At 37.3% G+C, this 22929-nt stretch overlaps 1 protein-coding gene and 1 long non-coding RNA gene across 2 annotated transcripts; one reads left to right on the top strand and one right to left on the bottom strand.

The window, feature by feature from the left end:
- Positions 1-2409: 2409 nt before the first annotated feature.
- On the bottom strand, positions 2410-3124 carry LOC122301906. Its single transcript, XR_006240226.1, has 3 exons — positions 3048-3124; positions 2614-2757; positions 2410-2508 (listed from the first exon to the last, which is right to left on the bottom strand). It is a non-coding gene; the product is annotated as an uncharacterized LOC122301906 (long non-coding RNA).
- A 5954-nt stretch (positions 3125-9078) lies between these two features.
- Positions 9079-11693, top strand: LOC122311631 (pentatricopeptide repeat-containing protein At5g16420, mitochondrial). Its single transcript, XM_043126253.1, has one exon. The coding sequence runs from the start codon at positions 9263-9265 to the stop codon at positions 10955-10957; it is 1695 nt and encodes a 564-aa protein (XP_042982187.1). The 5' UTR covers positions 9079-9262; the 3' UTR covers positions 10958-11693.
- Positions 11694-22929: the final 11236 nt, after the last annotated feature.

Below are 22929 nucleotides of genomic sequence, written 5' to 3'. Positions count from 1 at the left end.
TGGTAATAAATACGCTACATCATATATAGTGATGTGCAAGTAAGATATTGGTGTGGTGTATAGCATTACTCATATATAATAGGAAAAATCTGGTTGTAAACAATTTTGCGCACTAATATATGCACTCATTTAACGTGATTGGTCAGAACGTTAAGACTTTAATAAAAATGATGCCAATTTAAAATTTGAATACGAAGGCAGCAATATAATATGTTGAATTGAACATTGAGGAGCTCTTGGAGACAGACTTGCACATATTTATTGACTTGGTTCAAACTTACATGATTGGACTTGGCCTTGGTGTGGCCAAACTTGAATGTACGTTTTTACTTACTTTCTGTCCATTTTTGCTTTTAATTATTTTTCTGAATCTTGACATATTTACTGACATAGATTTTATTCTTTGCTTGCTTAATCAACAGAAACTTGAGATTTTTCTTCACGGATTATCTCTAAGGCCTTGTTTGTTTATGGGGATAAAACACAAAACTTTAAACTTTCAAAGTTTTCGTACGGTAAAATGATCTCTAAAAACAAACACTCATTTTATATCTCAAATTTTCATCTCTCCAAATCTCACTTTATCTCAATACTATTCTCTCGATTAATATATTTTAAATATACTGTACAATGACATGATATTTCACTGTAGAAAAAAATGTAAAGTGCACTGAACGGTCAAAAAGCACTCCTCTTCCCGTACTCATTACTGATATTTCTGAAAAAGCACTTTTCAAAGTTTTTTTTTCCCTGATATTTCTCTTCCCATACTTATTACTTGGAGGAACAACACCACAACAACACTGCAGAAAAAAAAATAAAGAAAGTATACCGAACTCTTCCCGTACTCTTTTTTTTTTTCACATCTTCCTCTTCCCGAACGGTCAAAAGCAATTTCAGAACAAGGCCCATTGTTTTCCTCCATTGAAGCACGAATTCGATGGTGACTGGACATGACTTGATCAAAGAGAGTCACAATTCCACACTTCTTATACCTTCTTCATTCTCGATCTACTGCCATCTCCAAAGAAACCCAAAAACCCACCATTGCTGTATTTTGGACGAATCACAGTGAACCCTCCAAACCCTTATATTTCTCAGCCAGCCCCCACGGTGGTTCTTTGTTTGCTTGGGTATGTCCATCGGAAGCCACTGTTCTTGAAGCGTATTGATTTTATCGGAAGCCACTGTTCTTGAAGCCGATTGATTTTCCTACTCTGTTGCACATTGCCGTGTGAATCTCTGCTACATGGTTGCTCAGAATGTTCGTCCTATATTGTGACCAAATTGTGTGCCAAATCTGACAGCATGTGCAAAGGATATGTTGTGCAGCTGAAAGACGGAAAGAAGTGATCGGCGTTGGAAACATAATTAATAAGCTCCTGTCATTGTAATAGTGGAGAAGCAGTCTTGTGTGTTGAGCCTTGTTGTCTCTTATAGAGGAAAATGGTCTATAAAATTGACATTCATAACCAGAAAGCAGCCACCCCTATGAAGATCTGCAAGCCTTGCTCCCGTTGCTCCAAATCTGTCATTAGAGGCTGAACCCTCCATAAGTCGAGCACAAAGGGCCCTAAGACACGTTCATACCAGGTAATTTTGGTTTGCCCCCTTATTTTCCAGTTAATGAACTCTAATTTATGCATGTATTTATCTAATCTGTGTAACTTTTGCATGCAAGATTTGTTGATAATTTGATATTTTATACCCATTGTTTTATTCATAAAAACCATTTGGTCTTGATAATTGGTTAAATGGGTTTGTTGAATTTTTTTTTTAGTTATAATTGGTTAAATGTGTTTAGTTATAATGATTGAACAAGCTAGCAAGTTGATTTGGCTGGCATTGTATAAGTGCCAAGAAGAATAGGAATAGGCAACTTGTTACTATAAACACCATTTTAATTGTGGTCAATACAGCTACTTTGGGCGATGAAGAATTTTTTGGATGTTAATTTTTACAATTCACAATCAATCAGATGTCTTAGTTACTCATTGGCATATATATGTATGTGTGAGTGTCGGGAATACACATTTTAATGTCCTTACATGTGACCTTAACATTCTCTAGATGACCAAACCCAACATATAACTCATTTGGAAACTCGGTTATTTGAGACATTTCATGCTATCCTTTAGGCAATGATTTGTTTCATGCCTTGGATGGAGGAAAAGAAGCAATTAGGAGATCACTGTGATCTCCAAATACTCTATTAAAAGTAAATAGCCTGGTATATATATCTAATATGGTCAAGGAATAGTGTGATGGCAGGTACCTTTCCATTGGGAATGTGGCAAAAGGGCCATCTACAGAAATTAGGAAGTATAATAATAATTCAAAACAGGAAGTATAATAATACAATCAGTAACAGAAATTAGAAAATCAATAGACTCTTTTTTTTTTTTTTGGTTTTTCTTTTTCCAGAATCAAACTTACAAAACTTTGAGGTTAGAGAGGTTGGTGAGTTCCCTTGGGATTGACCCTGTCAGCTTGTTGTTGCTTAACCGTCTATATCATTAATTCAAACCATATCAAATGACATAATCATGCAAAAAAATAAATTGTGAAGTTCAAAATCTTCCAGCTAGTCAATGGAAATATACTAGTACTTACAGAAATCTGAGTGACTTTAACTTGGATAAAGATTTTGGGATTTCTCCTTCAAATCTGTTTTCATACAAATCCATGCTGACAAGATTCTTCAACTTACCCAATGCTTTTGGGATTTTACCTCCTATCTCATTCCTATAAAGCTCCCTGCAGCCCATTAAAGATTTTACACCCAATTAGTCAATTATTTCATTTAATAATTATAGTCAGCTAGGGGAAACTAGATATTAAGATTTCTTCCCTAAACTGGGACTGCGTTTAATTTTCCAACAATCTAATCATGCGAATTGAGCTAACTTATGCAACACGATAGAATATATAAGAGTCAAAATATAAGTTCTTTTGTTTTTCTTTAGTTTAACTCGGGGAACAGACACAACACAAATGAAAGTTCAAAACAGCTTTTGGAAATGCTAAAAGAGAATATCAATACATACAAGTACTGTAGATGCTTGAGCTCGCCAAGCTCTGAACCTAAAGTCCCATAGATATTAGAATTGCCCAAATCTCTGAAATTTTAGAGTAAACAAGAAATTAATTGCAGGAATCAACCACAAACAGGAAATCAGGAATTCACAAGGAATTGGAAAAAAAAAAACCCAAGCTTCTTATCACAAGGAATTGGAAAAAAAAACACAAGCAATTCACAATTTTTTAGCTTCTTAACACATTCAATCATATTCATTTATTTAAAAAAAAATCAAATTCATTTATATATGTTTTTGTATTTAAATGTCAATTAGAAACAATTGTTTCGTACTATTGATGTTCTTATACATGCACCACTTCTTTTATATATTTATTTTAAAAGGTTTTTATTGTTCTTCTCTGGGCATTTGCTTTTCTTATGTCCAGAATGATTGGTTAAATAGGTTTGCTGTTTTTTTTTTGTTTGGTTATAATTGGTTAAAAGTGTTTAGTTATAATAATTAAACAAGCTAGCAAGTTGATTTGGTTGGCCTTGTGCATACAGTATCCAAATGGATGTCTCAATATATAGATAGATACCAAAACATTATCATTAGGCTGTAAAATTAATGAACCAGTGTCGAAAATTTTCACATAACGTTTAGATGCAAATGATTATTAGGATAATTTTATTTCTATGTTTGTCTCATACTTCAAATCCTTTTTTACCTCGCCACTCAGCCATCTCATACTTCCAAGCCGTCTACTATTAATAATTTGTCTAATAATTTTTAACAACCTTATTTATTTGTTAACATTACTACCTATGCTCGTCTCGACTATCTCACCCTCGCCAGGTATGGCCCACGTCTCCAAAAAGCAGTTTTTATTTAATTTTCTGTTTCAAAATTTTCGAGGTATGTTTTCTTACCTCGTTTCCAAACCATATCTAATGTCATATTATTAGCATTTTTTCATGGACACCGATTCGGAACTTTCACACGTTGATCGTGAAATATGGGGGGACGACATGGAGGACAAGTTCATTAACATGATGTACGCTGACGCCCTTAGCGGTTCACTAAGGGCTGGAAAGATCACAGCTAGGGACCACACAAACTATGCTGCACGCCTTACATCTCTAGGCTCCAAGACGTATGATGCGACCCAAGCTAAAGGAAAAATACATAGGTTGAAGCAAATGCAGCGTCTTTTCACTGACCTGATGCACCAAACTGGTATGGGATGGGACCCCGATACCAAAACGGTTTTAGGGAGCGACCAACATTGGGCAAATGCTATTAGGGTAAGGAAGCTCTAACCATGGGTTTTATAATATTTGTCAATAATCCCATTAACAATGTTATAAAGTTAGATAATTATTGTCGTCTTAACAACTCTCTAATATATAGATATTGACCTTTTGACCAGGCCAACCAAAAATTGAAGAAGTTTCGTACCTCTGGCTGTCCACGATATGCAGAGTTGTGTACAATTTTTGGTGCTAGCGTTGCCATAGGCACACTCCACCACGCGTCCACCGAACCACTGCCAGATTTGGATGATGAGGCGCATCTTGATGCAGAGATGCGATGTCGGGGCCCGTCACTTGGCACCCAATCCGGTGGGGATTTCATTCAGGATGGCTCGACGCAATTTTCCATGGACATGGGGTAGCCATCAAGTCGGTCCTCCCGACGGCGTCAAAAGGAAAGGGCAATCGACAAAACTAATGAGGAAATATCGAAAATGTGTGCAGCGATAACTCGTTCCTATGAAGCACGCCGAAAGTCTTATGAAGTTAGAGGGGAAGCATCAGGGGAAAAGTGAAGTAGAGGGGACGAAAGTGGCTTGAATAGTGATTCAGGTTGGAGCCCTTTTCATCAGTGCGTTGCCATTTTACAGGCATTTGAGCCCCCACTGCCGGACGATGTTTTCTACCGTGTGTTCGATAAGTTATTGAATCCCATGGTTCAAGAAGGATTTCTGGAGATGGATGATGTCCATCGGCAAGCGTGGGCTATGCAATGTTGATCTTGTGTTGGTTGTGCATTAGGCTATAGATAGATCATAGAATTAGTCATTGTGAGCTTATGCATTTTCATTTACGTTGTTATGTATTGAGAGACAACTTATTAGATTATGTTTTACCGGTTGTTGGTTTGAATCTATTTGGACCTGATGCACTTATGTGATGTTATTTCGTATGTTGGTTTGATTACTTATGGGCCCTTGTGATATTAGCTTTTGTTGTTTTAATATAGATTGTGGACACATGTAAACTTTCTTTTTTATATGTAATTGTTAATGTTAGAGATTAACAATTACATGTATCTTGCCAAAATTGGAAAATTAATATCAAGCTACTACTTTTCTTGTGTCTTGTATTACAAAATTGTAATTTGACTTTTCTAATTATTTGCCCATGGGTAGTTGTAGATCTTGAATGTGATCCAGAGGGCATCAATTCCTGTGAAGTTCTATCAAAGGTAGTTCCATCAAAAAATAAGGTAAGAATCTTACATCCGGTATTTTTTATACTATCGTGTGAATTTTCTGCATTTATATGGTCTTCAACAACATAAATTGTTTTATTTATCATGTTAGATAAGTATTTAAAATTTTCTTTGGGTTGAGATGCAGAGCATAATATTGTGGTTGAAATGGGATGGTAAATGAGACCAAGCTGTTCAAGATTAATGACTCTCTATTTTCTTTCCTGAGAAGTGATCATTAGCCACTCTTCTTGTGTTTGGTATTCTTGATTTATTAGTACAATTCATTATCTAGAAGTAGAGAATGAATGATAACAATGGGCAAACTGAAGGGAGTGATAGTGATAATAGTGATAATCTCTTGGAGGTAAGAGATATCCTAAATGTAACTAGGATACTGAGAAGCCGACGAAGAAGGAATCACCCAAGGCCACAACATAATATAGGCCTCCGCGGGCATCAATATATTATAGGAATCTTAAATGGACATCCAAAAAACTGCAAGGATATGTTTCGGTTAGCGGTACGCACATTCCGCGCCTTATGCGAAGCGTTACGTAACCATAACTTGTTACATGATTCTAGAAGAGAAGTGACGGTGGAGGAAGCTGTGGGTATGTTTTGCCTACTTGTGGGCCAAGGAAGTGTCCATCGAGTTGTTGGGGACAAGTTTCAACATTCCATAGAAACAATTAATAAATACGTTAGGCGGGTGATCAAAGCATTATGTGAGGTTGGGAGACACTTGATTGTGCCAACACATAGGGACAGTGTGCACCCTTATATTTCTACCAACCGTCGCAATTATCCGTGGTTTAAGGTAAGGCATAGTGTTCAAACTTCCTATTAGCACACAATATGTTTGTGTCAGGCATCTAAGGGGTAGTTTATTATTAACAGATTTATTTTTTACTTGATAGGGTTGCATTGGTGCGATGGATGGTACAATGATGAAGGCTGTCGTCCCAGCTGAGTTGCGTGAGGCATATCGCAATAGATCGGGGCGAGTCTCCTAGAATGTGTTGGCCATAGTTGATTTCGATATTATGAAGTTTATATTTATATACACTGGATGGGAAGGCTCAGCCCATGATGCCCGTGTCTTACACCATGCAGCAAGTGATTCACAAGCCCGTTTTCCATGGCCACCTGAGGGTAAGCATCTTTTTTTCTTTTTTCCATTTTTTTAACTTTTTCAAATATTATAAAGTTCCACCTGAATTGTTTTCACTCATATTAATTAAACTATGTACTTTGAATTTAAATGAAAATATTAGGTAAATAATCTTGTGGATTCAGCTTACCCATGCACTACGGGATTGCTGCCCCCTTATCCAAGAGAACAATATCATATGAGTGATCGGCACAACCAAAGAAAATTTCAAGGGTATAAAGATTATTTCAATTACCGTCACTCAACGATCCGTAATATTATAGAACAAACTTTTGGTGTCATAAAAGAACGTTTCAAAATTTTTGAGGTAATGCATGGATATTCTGTTGGGCGGCAGGGACTAATTATAACAGCGTGTTGTGCGTTGCACAACTTTATTAGAACGGTGAACCCCGATGACTGGATATTTGAAACTTCTAGTAGGTTTCAGCTACCACCTATTGAGCTTGAGGATGGTGACTGGACATCCTCATCTCATAATATAGACATGACGACTGAAGCAAGCCACGCTATGGCGGCAATTAGAGATGAGATTGCCATTTCTATGTGGGAAGCTAGGGATGGAAATTGATGGTATTATTTCAATTGGGATGGTGTATTTAATATATGTATTTTTCACCGAGTTTGTGTACTTCGTTATTTTGGACAATTGATGTATTTTATGATGACCCCGATACCAACATTATGAATGCTCTGTGGATTGCTCAATATTTCATCTTGAAACTATTTGATTACTTATTTAACTAGAAATGGTAGATGAGCTAAAATTTTGGATTTATATGGAAATTTATTTATGTATTTTTAGTTCATATTTAAGGAATATATATAACATAAATGAGGTTGTGTTTTTTTTTTAACAAATATTAATAATGGCTAGCAAAATATTTGATTAAAAGAATTTTTTTACACATAAGGTAAATAAATAAATGAAGAAGAAAAAAAATAAAAAATTACACCATTAGTAAATAAATAAACAAAGGAAGCAGTAAAAAAAAAGCAAAAAAAAACTGACCAAATGGTTTCTCTCAGTTAAAAAAAAAAAATTGAAGCAATGGAAAAAAAAAATTCCCACAATTGGTAAATAAATAAACAAATAAAGCAACAAAAAAAAACAAAAAAGAAAAAAATTGACCAAATGGTTTTTAAAAAAAAAACAAAACAAAACTTGCACCAGTGGCTTATAAATAAACAAATGAAGTAGAAATAAAAAAAATTGACCAAATGGTTAAAAAAAAAGAAAGGAAGCAGCAAAAAAATAAATAAAAATTGACATTTTTTTTTAAAGGAAGGAGCCAAAAAAAAATTACACTATTAGTAAATAAATAAATAAAGGAAGCAACGAAAAAAACAAAGAAAGTTTTGACCAAATGGTTAGAATAAAAAAAACAAAGTAGCAAAAAAAAAAAAGGGTGCACCATTGATAAATAAATAAACAAATAAAATAGGTATAAAAAGCAATGTTTTAAAAATCGTTCCGTTCCAGTCAAAATTTTTCGTGCCGGAACAGTGGCCAGAATGGGATAGATATCTATTCCGTTCCGGGTCAAATTCCGGCCGTTCCGGTCAATTCCGGCCGGAATTCCGGTATTCCGACCAGAATAGTAATTCCGGTCCCAAAAAAAAAAAAAAAAGCTCTCTTTTAAATAAGTTGAAAAATAATGAATAAAATTGTACTTTTAGAATTCAAATACCCATTTCCGTGCACTAGAAGTATTGTTACTTTTAATAATCTGTCTATTCTTTAATTTTTTTCCTTTATTTTTGTGTCTTAACTCAAGTTTGTGATTTTTTTCAATATATATTCATTTTATAAATCTTTAATTCTTCTATATATATATACACATATACATATCACACACTTACATATATATGTATTTATTTTATTAATTGTTAGTTTATATATACATATAAATATTTATATATAATATATAATTAATCCCGAAACAGTACATTGAAACGTACCGGTACCGAAATATTCCGTTTCAGTGCCTCAACCGGAATGGTCTTCGAAACGGATTTCAAAACTTTGGTAAAAAGTACTACAAGTACTTGTGGGTCCCATCATATTACTAACTATCCTCCTTTCAAACTAATCTCATCTAATCTCTAAAAACAAATACATATTTTATCTAATCTCATCTTATTTCATCTAATCTCAACATATCTCAAAATATCTTATCTCATCTCATCTCATCTCTAAAAACAAACGAGGCCTAAGAGTCCATGCAGCATGCACGCACCTTTAGTTAAGAGAGCCTTTTAAGTTTTTTTTTTTTTTTTTAATTATCTTTATTATTTTTTCCTTGAAAAGCTTTTAGGTAAAAGAGCCTTTAAAGCATTTTTTTTAAAAAAAGCTTATAAAAATGGGCAGCTGATGTATCGGTTTGGGATATAACCTGGCATGGCTAATCCAAACTGCATCTACACATCTTTATGCGTATATGGTCGTAGCCGCATAGGGTGAACAGTCATGGAACTTTTGACGTTTGCAAGTGAGTCGGGCTTTGGGTAAAAGATGTTTCTTCTACCGTCTACTTGTACAGAAGAATATGAACACCGCATTTGAAATTTGAATATGGCAGCGGCGGTACGCTGTCTACTCTACTCGAGATCGAGACTCGAAATTCGTCCGTCCGAAAGAGCGGACCTCTTCGTCTCCACCATGTTGCGCCTAAGCCAGTCTCACCACCGCCGTCTCTCGACCCGCGACATTGTCTCGCGTTTCCGTCCATTCTCCACCGTCGATCCCGACCAGACCCTCCTCCAATCCTACACCGTCACACCCCCGATCAAACCCTGGCCCCAGCGGCTCTACCCCAAGCGCCTCGTCTCAATGGTTACCCGGCAGCAAAATCTCGACCTTGCTCTCCAGATTTTCCACCATGCCTCCAAATTCCACCCCGGTTTTTCCCAAAATTACGACACGTATCATGCCATTATCCGACGCCTCTCCCGCGCCCGCGAATTCGCACCCGTCGAGTCATTGCTCTCGGACCTGCGTCGTTCTCAAATCAAATGCGGTGAAAACCTTTTCATCGACGTGATTCGAAGTTACGGCCTCGCGGGTCGACCTGATTCCGCGTTAAAAACCTTCCTGCGCATCGAAACGTTTGGTGTCCAGCGGTCGGTGAGATCGTTGAACACACTGTTAAACGCTTTGGTTCAGAACAAGAGGTACACTTTGGTGCATGTATTGTTCAAGAACAGTAAAGCGAGATTTGGCGTCGTGCCCAATGTTTTCACGTGTAACATTTTGCTCAAAGCCATGTGTAAGAAGAATGATGTTGAGGGTGCAGTCAAGGTTCTCGATGAAATGCCTGCTATGGGAATGGTACCTAATTTGGTTTCTTACACTACGATTTTAGGTGGGTATGTTGCGCGGGGCGATATGGTTAGTGCGAGGAAGGTTTTTGGTGAGGTTTTGGATAGAGGGTGGGTACCTGATGCGACAACATATACTGTTCTGATGGATGGGTTTTGTAAGCTAGGGAGGTTAGTTGATGCAATTAAGGTGATGGATGAGATGGAGGAGAATGAGGTTGAGGCAAATGAGGTTACTTATGGGGTCATGATTGAGGCTTATTGTAAGGAGAAGAGGTCGGGTGAAGCACGCAACTTGCTTGATGATATGCTTGATAAGAAGTATATACCAAGCTCAGCGCTCTGTTGCAAGGTGATTGATGTGTTGTGTGCAGAAGGCAAGGTTGGGGATGCTTGTGAGTTGTGGAAGAGGCTTTTGAAGAAGAATGCTACTCCAGATAATGCTATATCAAGTACACTTATACATTGGCTTTGTAAGCAAGGAAAAATATGGGAAGCTAGGAAGTTATTTAATGAGTTTGAGAAGGGTTCTATGCCAAGTGTTTTGACTTACAATATGCTTATTGAGGGGATGTGCGAGAGAGGGGAGTTGTGTGAGGCAGCGAGGTTGTGGGATGACATGGTGGAAAAGGGATGTACTCCTAATGCCTTTACATATAACATGCTGATTAAGGGGTTTTGTAAGGTTAGAAATGCAAAGGAGGGGATTAGCATTCTGGAGGAGCTGCTGGAAAAGGAATGTCTGCCGGACAAGTTGACGTACTCTGTATTGATTCAGGGGCTTTATGACTTGGGAATGGAAGAAGAAGTCATAAAGGTTCTTTCAATGGCCTTGTCAAATGAAGTAGTTGGTGATGATTCTTGGGGTCTTTTCTTTGTCGAGATGGTTGATGATCTTGATAGTGGGATTTGTGATCTTAACAGAATATTAATGGAGAATGCTTCTTAAAAAGTTTATTGAATAAACAGTCAAGCTCAAAGACATGAGGGTTCTCAAAACCTTGGGAGTAGGGGAATGAGCTCAGTGTATGAAGGCATCGGAGGCTTGTGCACCATCTTGGTGAAGAGCTCTTATCTGGCTCTAAGACTGTCCAATATACTATCACAGTACCTTAAAATGGTGGAGATGACCGAAGAATGGAGTAGTTGTCTCCTTATGTAGGTAAGTAAGATGTTGGGTTTGACTTTGAACTCCCTCTCTTGGGAGTCCTAAGCATATGGTTCTTTGATAGCCTCCTTAGATAGTGTACCAATTATCCCCCCACAACGGTCAATCCCACATACGCCATTGGATGAATGCTTCACTGAGTTCCTTTTTGACAATGGAGGCCACCGCACCAGATGATAGCTTGTATTGTGGTGGTGGTAAACTCTCACTTGTGAGGTGTCCAACAAGGTCTTGGCTTTTAGGAAGGCCAAAATTTGTTCCCTCCACAGAGAGGATAGTTGTCTTGTTTGAAGCGTAGAGTGACAAAATTACCTACATTCGAGGGTAAGAGGCCATAGGAGGGAGACTCTATTTCAGATTTGATTTTGGGAATTCTTCACACAATCCCAGAATACTGAGTCTTTTGAGAGCTTTATTGATTTATATAATGCAATTACGAAGTAAACAGTGTTGTACAAACTGTACTGACCACTTGTGGAAGGATCTATACAAAGTGAAGGTAGCGTTTAATGTTTAATCTAATCTGTGAATATCTTTTGCTAAGAATGATAGGTTTTGCTGCCTTGATTTTGTGTTGTCATATGAGATATATTGATAGAGCATAATTAGTAAAAATGTATTTTTGTAGGGATTTGCTTTCTTGTAAATCGTTACTGTCCCTGATTATTGCTAGTAATACCCTGTACATTTTCACTGCATAAGAAAAATTGTGGCTAAAAAGTCGGTGAAATTAATTAGCATATTAGGTAATAAATAGTCTTAGAGAGTTAGTGATATGCTCTACTTTCATCCATCTTGACAAACTCTAGCAAGTTGGAATGAGATGGTGAATTTCAGTGGATGGTAAAGCGTAGTCATTTTTTTTTAATATTGTTCAATTGTGGAGTAATCAGTGGAGGCTACTTGGCTGCCCCGACCGGACTCGAAAATAACCTACCCAATAAGAAACGGGTTGAAATTCGAAAATTTTTTGCTTATATTTTGGTAGTTATGAAGCCAACCTGACAGCCGATTGTCTATGCGAATTACTCGAAGTTTGTGTTTAAGGACATCTTTAAACTTTGATTAAAATAAATATATATAAATTAAAAAAACAAAAAGGTCAGGTTGGGAAAATCGTTTTCGAATTTGGAACAATCTTCGAGTAGGAAATTTGGCCGGACTTTTTTGTTCGGAAATATTTCTTCCTGCCCGAAATAATTTCGGGTCATGGAAGTAAAATTCCCAGGTTGGTAGGGTTTGGTGAACAGTCCTACTGTGGGATCCAAGATTCAAAAAGACTAGAGCATAGGTCGTGCAATCATATTTTCTCGATTAACATTAGAATTAATGTCTCAAAATATACTTAGAATTTAGAGATTTTAGTCCAATCTTGGTGTTAAATGGAGGTAATTAGATGTAACTCAAACAGTTCATGTCCAATGCATCAAAATCACTATTAGAGTTGCCTAATGATTTCCACACATCAAGTTTAAGAGAATAATTATTGCTCCAGGAGTGATAGCTGTAGGGAGCGGAGATTAAGATGCACACCAAAACACACAAGCTTTAATAGAGACGAGGGATGCTACTCTTCATTTCAAATTACACACTTTATATATTTAAAAAAATATATTTTATTTAATTTTTATTTTATTTTATTCTTGCTAAACTAATTGGACTGTTCTACTAATCATTCATACACCATATACTTGTTATGAGAAAAAAGGAAAAAAAATTTAAATATGTGTAATGTGTAGTGTTTGGGATGATGAGTAAAACTTTTCTTATGTTCAATGCGGGTATGCAGTCTCTTTGCTTGTCCCTATTGCCCTAATTGATTACCGGTGCTAAAAATTGATAGCGTAGCATAAATGCGGTTTTAAGGTCTCGTTTGGTTATACAAATGAGATAAGAAATCTATAAATAGTAGTGAGATAATTTGTGAATAGTAGTAAAATAGTTTGAATTAAAATTTTTATGGGGTTTTGAGAAATGAGAGAGAAAAAATTGAATAAAAAAAAATTATAAAGTTAAAAGATAGTTATAATATATATTTTTTTAATATTACTCTTGTTTTGGGACTTGAAAAAGTTAAATTGTCTGTTGTGTTTTGTTTGGAAGTTTGGAAAAATTGTAATGAATAGGTAATGATTAAATGAATATTTTGAAATTTTAAAAATTTGAAATTAAAAAATGTTTGTGTTTGAATGGTATTTAGATGTTGAAATGAAATTATTTCAACGATTTGTGAAACCAAATCAGGCATCCTTAGGTTTTCACAGTCACTTTGGCACATCTTGCAAGTCTGTTTTTATGTTGGTCATAGAGAGTAGTATTGTAAATACAACCACAATCTTTTCCTTGGGATGAAGTTCCCACAACTCGAACTCATGACCTCTAATTTTAATTTTTGTTGATGGACTATGAGCAGTCAATTCACTTAAAACTATTGTTTAGGAAGATACGCTCAAGGCTTATGATCGTGTAGAGTGGTCTTATTTAGAAGTCATGTTGAGAAGGCTGGGTTTTGGGGAGATGTTAATTGGTCTGGTAATGAAGTGAGTGTCGTTTGTGAGTTATTCAGTATTGTTAAATTGAAGAGAAGGAAACAAAATAAAACCATCAAGAGGGTTGAGGCAATGAGATCCACTGTCCCCTTATTTGTTCCTAATATGTGCTAAAGGATTGAGTCAATTACTTGTAAAAGCATAACAGCCTGGTGATATAAAAGGGTTTGTTGCGGCTAAGAGGAGTACAAGGATCAATCACCTTTTATTTGCTAACGATTGTGTTATTTTTTGCATAGCAGAAATAGAAGAATGGAAGAAGATTTATGCTATTCTTGGTGAGTATGAGAGTGACTCAAGTCAGACCCTAAACAAGTAGAAGACTTCCTTTTTCTTCAATACAAATACTAGTGGGGATATGAGGAATCAAATCTACAATGAAGCTGGGCTAGTAGCATGTGACTGTTATAAGAGATATTTGGGTCTTCCAATGGTAGTAGGAAAATCGAAGTACAACGCATTCAAATGCATAAAAGAGAGGGTTTGGAGGAAAATATAGAATTGGAAGAACAATTTTCTGTTAATGGCTGGAAAGGAAATTTTGATAAAGGCTATGTTACAAGCCATTCCCACATACTCGATCAGTGTGTTTAAACTATCAAAGAAGCTGTGTAAAGAGATTGAGGCGATGATAGCCAAGTTCTGGTGGTGTAAAAATTAGAAAGAAAGTGGTGTTCAGTGGAGAAGCTGGGTCAAGATGGGAATTACAAAGATAAAAGAATGAATGAGATTTAGAGACATTGAAAGCTTTAACAAAGCTTTATTGGCAAAACAATGGTGGAGACTTCTTAAGGAGCCACAGTCTTTAGCAGCAAGGATCTACAAAGAAAGATATTTCAAAGATGGGCTTTTTTGGAATGCAAAACTTGGTAACTCACCCTCACTAATATGGAGGAGCATTTGGTCTGTAATGGAACTACTGAAGAAAGGTTTAGTATGGAGGGTGGGGAATGGACAAACTATCGAAATTTGGGGACAGAAATGGATGCCTACTCCTTCATATAGGGTTCAATTACCAATTAGAGTCCTTGAAGCATATGCAAAAGTGTGTGAGTTAATTGATGCAAAGACAAGGAGGTGGAAATAAGATTTAGTAAAAGAAATTTCCAATGACGAAGAGGCACAACAGATCTGTTCTATCCCAATTAGCATATTTGGAAGTGATGATAAACAAATATGGAGATGTACCGAGGATGGAAGGTTTACAATAAGGAGCACATACCATGTGGATCAACAACTGAAAAAAAATATGGAGGGAGAGACAACTTATTTTGGTGAAGGGGTTGAACAATGGAAGAAGATATGAAGTCTTGATGTTCCAAAAGCATGTAAACTTTTATTGTGGAAAGTTGTTAATGACATATTACCAACAAAAGAGAATGTAAAAAAGAGGAAAATAATAGAAATATCAAACCATCCAATATGCCAACAAGAGGAGGAGACTATGATTCACATGATATGGAACTGTCCTATAATAGTTGATGTTTGGGCAGAAAGGGCTAGTCCTGTTAGTAAATAGAAGTCAAATGAAGATGATTTTATGCAGCTATGGAGAAAACTATACATAAGACTTCCAAAGATAAAAGTGGAAGAAACTTTTATGATAATGAGAAGGATTTGGCTGAGAAGAAATAGGTTCATCTATGAAAACATCTTTGTAGCTCCTGGTAAGTTAGTGCAGATGGTGAAAAACAATTTGGAATATTTGTGACGCCCCCAAATCCCACGTACGGACACGTGGAAATCGAGACGTCGGGATGATGACAACACAGGTCACCACCTATCGCCAAGTGCCAAGTGTGTGTACATGCAACAAGTGTGCAAATAAAAATACGCAGCGGATAATAAAAGTCTTATAACTAAGTACTAGAATTTTTCTTTATTTAATACAAACCCGATTAAAACATACATAATAAAATATTACAAGTCTCAAATATCGTTTCAAACTAAACTACAAGACATAAAACTCTAAATCAAAACTCTGGCGGAGCCGCCTCCTCGGGCTCAGCCTCCTCCTCCTCCTCGACATCTGCATCAAAATCTACGGTACCAAAATGGTGCCGCAGGTAAGTAAAGATCCAAACGCCACAAGATAAAAACATATTAAACTCAACAATATGCATGAAAGAATGCTAAATGCACATATCCCATAAATCCACATTTTTCCCACACACGCCAAAAATCTCATTTTGGCCCAAAACATATCCTTTAAATAAATCCTCGCCATTATCCCAGATAATGGCCCAAATCAAGAAAACCACAATTTTTCCAGAAAATGGATCACAAAACCTCAAACATAACCTCGCCATTTTTCCAGAAAATGGCCCGTATCCAATATCCAAGACTCGTTCCAATTTATTGCATGCACCATGATTTTCCCTAGGGATCATCTGCACACTCTGGCTCCTGTGCCACACCGCAGGTAACGACTACACATGTGACACCTAAACGAGTGATGCCCAGTCTCGCGCTCAGCGCGTACCTGGACCAGGCTATCCTCTAGTCCCTGCCAGCCTAGGAACCACAGAATCGACATGACAACGTTACCGTATTGTGCGATCCGGTCGTCGCCCAGCAACAATCCAGGGGATGTCACTCAGTATTATCCACTCCTGAGTGACCAGAGGAGCTCCACCGAGATAATACCTCATCCCGGCTTGGGGTCGTGATACACACACACCCGAAAATCCATTTACAGAAATAAAACCAGTTTTTTCTCATTTTAATAAATGCACATGAATGCACCATGCAATGCACACCTCAAGACACAATCCATCCAATAAATAACAAGATCAACAATAACAAACAACTTCGTCCTCAATCCATCCGACCCCCGACTCCTCGGACTCAGTCCGAAATTAACCAACCAGTCAATGAATTTATTGTAAAATTAATAATATATTTAAATCTAAAATAGAGTTTGAAAAATACTTACAGCGCTATATGATAATTTTTGAAGGATCACGACGTTGCAAATGGCGGAGAAAAAGCAACGTAATAGTGTAAAATACATTGTGGCCGTGGGTTGTAAAATACCCACTTTCGAACGGAGACAAACCAAGACTTGAAATTGATAGAGAATGATCTAGAGATGTTTATGAAGCTAATGGAAGTGAGATTTGGCCGTGGATGGCGGTGACAATGGCGGTGGAAGTGAAAAAAATAGCAAAACGGAGTTGAGCTCGTGGGAGCTGCTCCGGCAATGGATTGGGGTCGGAAATAGGTGGTTTAGGATGGCAAGAAGTAGGTGATGAAGTGGTGAAGAGATGGTGGCCGGAGGTGGAACGACAGCAGCGAAAATGCACAAAAACAGTGCGGCTTGGAGGGGCTCTCGGCAGCAAACGGCGGCTCGGATGGAGGTGAACTTTGGTGGGGAGGTGCGTCGGCCGGAGGGGAAGGTTTCTGGGTGGGTGGTGTCAGTCACGTAGCCGGCAAGCGGCGGTGCTGGGTTGAGAAGCTGGTTGGCAACAGTGAGGAGAGAGAGAGAGAGCATGTCGCACACGGGAGAGAAGAATGGAAGAAGAAGGAAAAAAAAAAGGAAAAGAAGGAAAAGAAAAAGAAAAGGAAAAGAGAAAAAGAAAAAGAGGAAAGAAAAAGAAAAGATGGGAAAAAGAAATGAGATCCAATCCTCACCTCCGGAGTCCAAAAACCGATCCGACGAAAACAATTTTAAAAACTATAAAATGACTAAAATAATATAAACACCACATCAAACTAAAATAAATCCAATTAAAATAAAATAAATTAAAATAAAAGAACTAATATATTAATTAAATTAAAATACTCTTTCAGTGAAAATACACGTAAAAACGGGATATCACAATATTTCCATGAGATAAGAAGAGGAGTGGCAGGTGGACAGAGTAGAGAAGAAAACAAAAGGATCCAAAGGTGGAGAAAACCTTATGGCAGCAGATTTAAAGCCAACTCTGATGCTGCTTATGATGCCAAGAGACAAAAGATGGGAGCTGGAATTATAGTCAAAGATAGAAATGGTGATGTTATGGCCTCTATGGTTGTTCCAATTTATTATTTTACATCCCCTTTTATTGTAGAGAGTTATGCACTGTGGAAGGAAATAGAAACATGGACTAGGCTGGGATTCAGAGATGTATAGCAATTCAAAATGAGGAAGAGATAGGCTGGATAGAGGAGAGTCCTTCTTCTATACACTGGATGATTGTATTTGATAAAAAAAAATGTAATGAATCTAGTGATGAATGAAAAATGTTTTTTTTCTCAAAAAAAAAAAAAAAAAAAAAAGGAGGAAGACACACTCAAACTCTCTTATGTCAATTGACATCACACCTCGCAGACCTATCATAGATCGGTTATAGAGAGCTATATTTTGACACACCTAACAACTTTTGCATCTTGTGGCATGAAGTTTTTAATTTATTCAATTTTTAATTTTGTTGATTATAACTTGATTGTTTGAATTTTTTTATACATGAGCTTCTTCAATTACTACTTATAATGAAATACGTATGAAGGCAAAATTATGATAATGAATAAATCAGTAACTAACGGGAAGTACAAGAGACGAGTAATGAAGTTGTAATAAATTGTATCAATAATAATGAATAAAACGGTTATTGACGAGAAGTGCAAGAGACAGATACTGAAGTAATAATAAAGAGTGGAAATAATAATAAACAGGATAAGAAGTACAATAGACAGATAATGAAGTAAAGGATGTGTACGATTGGCAAGAAAATGAAGAGTTATATTATGACCTTTCAAGTTTTACTGATCTTACAATTTATCTTATTTTAATTTAAATGAACAAAATAATTAATGGCGTGGCATAGAGGAGAAGGATTTTAAGATTAACAAATTAAGTTTACTACCATGAATACAAAGAGAAAGGAATTACATCCGATGATGTTAAATTTGTGGAACTTCTCCATGCATACATGGAGGCATGGTCATAAATAGAAGGTTGTCCACTCTTTCAAATTTAATCAAATATAAATGGAGACTAACTCTCATATTACTTCTGTTTCGTATGTGTTGTGCGCCTGAGGACACTTCCCCTCACCTGCACTTAGAAATCCAAATAAGGCCTGAAGGATATTAAACGTTTCCGATGCCTAAGTTAGATGATTGAAGTAATAAAAGAAGGTTCTTCTAAATCCAATTTTTCACATAGCTTGGTTGAGATCCACCTCTGTTATTTATAGAGTGGAAAAAGATAAGCCTAAGCTCGCTTAACTATTGTTTGAATCCTTTCTTTAACCTATTTCTCTCGCTCCCAGCATAGACCCCAAAGGGAAACATTTAAACTTCCTTGTTCTAGTTGTGCAGTCGAATTGTTCACCAGACATATATCGAACAGTTTGAGGGTTTTTCCTTATCTCATCGTGCGGTTGGATGGTCCTTAACATGTGGGTTATCTATATTAGACCCTCTGGGCCTTATAGTCATATGGATGAGAGCCCATTACGAGAGGATGGCCCTTCCAGTTACCCCACGAGTCTCATCATGAAGGAGTGATGGGACTTCTTCTGTTTTAGGCACTTCGTTACCCATGCCGTTCTCACACGTATGCAGGTGTCAAAGGCATGTGTTATTCACTCTTTGTATCCTTTCCAGTTCCTTCCTCTGGTGCATTTCTCCATTTAGACAACCCCCTGAGGTTTCTTGCATACCCAACTCTATTGTCCTTAGTTTTTTCCAACTCTATTGTTGTCTTTTGCCCATTGCGATTTCCCTCTCTTCACATCTCCTTCCTCAAATGGCTTCATGCAAAGCTTCTAAGTTCGTCACTGGTGATGCTAGATCTTCTCGTACTCACAATCTTCTTCCCCTATTTAGGGGTCTTTGAGGGAGCCTAGAGGTCAGCGACGATGACGCGCTATGACCTGGATCTTGCAAGAACTCATAATGGGGTTCCTACTCCATGATGTTTAGTCCAACTAAGCTGCGTCATGGGACGGTTGATTCTGCTTGTCTTGCACCCAAATAGTGTTGGACTCCATCATGTTCTTGATGGGTTTTCATTTGCCATTTTTTTGACCACTTAGGGACGTGCTTGATTTCCTATGCTTGGCCCCTTCCCAACTCATACCCAACATGTGGAGGATACTCATGGCTTGCTGTGTGGAGTGTCGATAGGTTTTAGAACCCACTGGTGATGAATACCTAGATCTTACAAGGAGGGAGTTCCTTTCTACCCATGGCATTCATCACATCGTCGGGAATTTGTGCAGTTTTTTATCCCAAACAGGCAGTAGGGTGGTGCACCTGGAGCATCGTTATTCTCATGCCAAGGAATGGAAGAGAATTTGGCTGTGTATTTGGGTTCATGTGGGTGAAGAGGCCAAGTTGAGGATTTAAAGAGAAGGCAAAATAGTGCATAGTGAAAGTTAACGAAATTAACTAAAGGATCAGTGGAATGAGGCTTTTGATCCTTACTTGAAGCAATGTGTTTTGCTGAGAAATGAAGAAATGCAATGGAGGCTTTACGGTGTCATTTTATGTTTCTTTTTTATTTGTTTGTATAAATACCATAGTGAACTCTGATTCATTTGTTCAATTACTTAATGTTAATTCTTGGAAGTATATGGAGGTTTAAGGTTTCTCGAAAACCTTCTTTCAAGAATCAATAAAGTGGATTCTTGGTTTCCTTTTTTTCATTTCTTGATTTCATGTGGAATTATGGATCTTGTGTTGGTATTTGAGCAGATATCTTACAACTGATATTAGAGAGGCCGATCCTCTCATGGTAGAAGGAATGCCTAGAGCTCTGAAATCACAGTTGGATGGGTTGCAGAAGCAATAGAAAGCTGTTCAACAACAATTGGATGACCATTATGATGCAATTCACAATATTGTAGATAGGTTAGAACAAGTTTCTAATATGCTTAAGTCTTTGGTTGAAGTAGACAAGTTGTACCTCCTCTTGATATTATTCATGGTAACGGTAGTGGGTTCCTAAAGAAAGATCAGTTTTGCCTCATGGGGTGAGGCTTGATTTTCTACACTTTAATGGAAATGATCCTGCGGGTTGGGTTTTTAAAGCCACTCAATTTTTTTTTTTTCATCAAACTCCTTTGAATCAAAGGCTTTTAATGTCAGTATATCATATGAAGGGTGAGGCCTTGGTTTGGTACCAAGATACCTTATATGGTGGAGCCTTTAATGGGTGGGATACATTAATCAAGGCTTTGCAAGTCAAATTTGGCCCCACATTCTATAATGACCCTATAGAGGCCTTGACATGCCTCAAACAAACCGCTTCTGTTACTAGCTATAAGGCTCAATTCGAAGCTTTATCTAGTAGGCTTAAGGGCTTGTCAGAAAGGCATAAATTGAGTTGTTTCTTGAGTGGTTTGAGGGATGAGATTCGGTTGCTAGTCCGAATGCTCAATCCCAATAATCTCAATGCAACCTTTGGATTAGTAAAAATTCAAGAGGAGTATGTGTTGGCTACCAAGAAGTAAGTAAAGAGTGTGGAAAATACTTATGATAAAATTCAGTTTGATTTAGTATCAAAAGTGAACAGATTTCATAAACCAGTTCCTCTAGTCAAGAAAGTTTTTTATACTCAAATGGATGAGAGGAGAAGGAAAGAGTTGTGATACCACTGTTATGAAAAGTGGAATTTGTGTAAGAAACCTAAGGTGTATATGCTGCATGGGGAGGAAAAATTCTATGAAGATTCTATAGTACAAGAGGGAAATGAGGATAAGAATGCAGTGGGAGAGAAGGTTGAGAGTGAAGAGGAAAGTATGGAAATATCCATTCATGCATTGTCTGGATGCATTAACAACAACTCTGTGAAGCTGCTGGGAAGAATTGGAGAGTCTTCAGTAGAGATTCTAGTGGACTTTAGAGTACTCATATCTTCTTAGATCCATTAGTCGCAACTAAGTTGAGAGTGGAAAAGGGGGCTATCAGGCAAGTTAGCGTTGCCAATGGTGATACTGTTTTGAGTCAAGCAAGATGTGAGGAGACTTTTAAGATCCAAGGATCTAAATTTAGAATTCCTTTCCATGTATTGAGATTGGGAGGATGTGATGTAGTTCTGGCAGTTTAGTGGTTGAGGACTTCGGGACCCATTAATTGGGATTACTCCACTATGGCCGAGTCTCAGGTTGGGGCAATCAGATGTGGTTCTACAAGGGTTGAAGGATGTAGAATTGAATGTTAAAAATGGGGAAGGGTGCTTGAAATATTCCCTAGTGAATCAACAGGGATGGTTCCTACAGTTAGTGGCACATGATTCTCAACAGACATTACACCGTGGGGTTGATGAAGTTACTAAAGTCGTTGAGGAGTTTGCTGACATTTTTGCTGAGCCAGTAGGATTACCTCCTAAAAGGAGTTTTGACCATCAAATTCCTTTAAAGGAGAACATTGGGCCAATATCAATCAGACCCAAATTGATATCCATACTACTAAAAGATAGAAATAGAGAATATAGTGAAGGATTTGTTAAAATTAGGTGTGGTGAGGCCTAGCCCAAGCCCTTTTTCTTCACCTGTCTTATTGGTTAAAAAGGCTGATGGTTCATGGAGAATGTGTGTAGATTGTCGTGCCTTGAATCAAGAAACCATCAAAGACAAGTTTCCCATACCTGTCATTGCTTGAGTTATTTGATGAGTTGTTTGGTACCAAGTTTTTTTCAAAGCTGGATCTTCGATCAGGTTATCACCATATTAGGGTAAGGGAATGAGACATTGAGAGAACAACATTCAAAACTCATGAGGGCCACTATGAGTTCTTAGTAATGCCGTTTGGCCTTACTAATGCCCCTGCAACTTTTCATGGGCTGGTGAATGACATATTCAAGCCCTTCTTGAGAAGGGTTGTCTTGGTGTTCTTTGACAACATCCTCATTTACAGTACCACATTATCTGATCATTTGAAACACTTGTAGGTGGTCTTGGAGGTATTGAGGCAGAATACTTTGTATGCAAAGAGGTCTAAATGCAAGTTTGGATTGGAGGAGATCAATAACTTGGGCCATGTAATTTCTGCCAAGGGTGTGAGTGCTGATACTTCAAAAATAACTGCTATGCTTGAATGGCCACTTCTTGGGTCTTTGAAGGCACTGAGAGGCTTCCTTGGTCTCATTGGGTACTATAGGAAGTTATTATAAAGTTATGGCACCATAGCAGCACTATTGTCTGATTTGTTAAAGAATAGTGCTTTTGTTTGGAGCAACACTACTACTCAGGCTTTTATGAAGTTAAAGAA

The sequence above is a fragment of the Carya illinoinensis genome, chromosome 1 (genome assembly GCF_018687715.1).
Source record: "Carya illinoinensis cultivar Pawnee chromosome 1, C.illinoinensisPawnee_v1, whole genome shotgun sequence".
Classification (NCBI taxonomy): domain Eukaryota; kingdom Viridiplantae; phylum Streptophyta; class Magnoliopsida; order Fagales; family Juglandaceae; genus Carya; species Carya illinoinensis.
The sequence above is the reverse complement of the archived record's forward strand: the minus strand, read 5'-3'. Positions and strand labels throughout refer to the sequence as shown.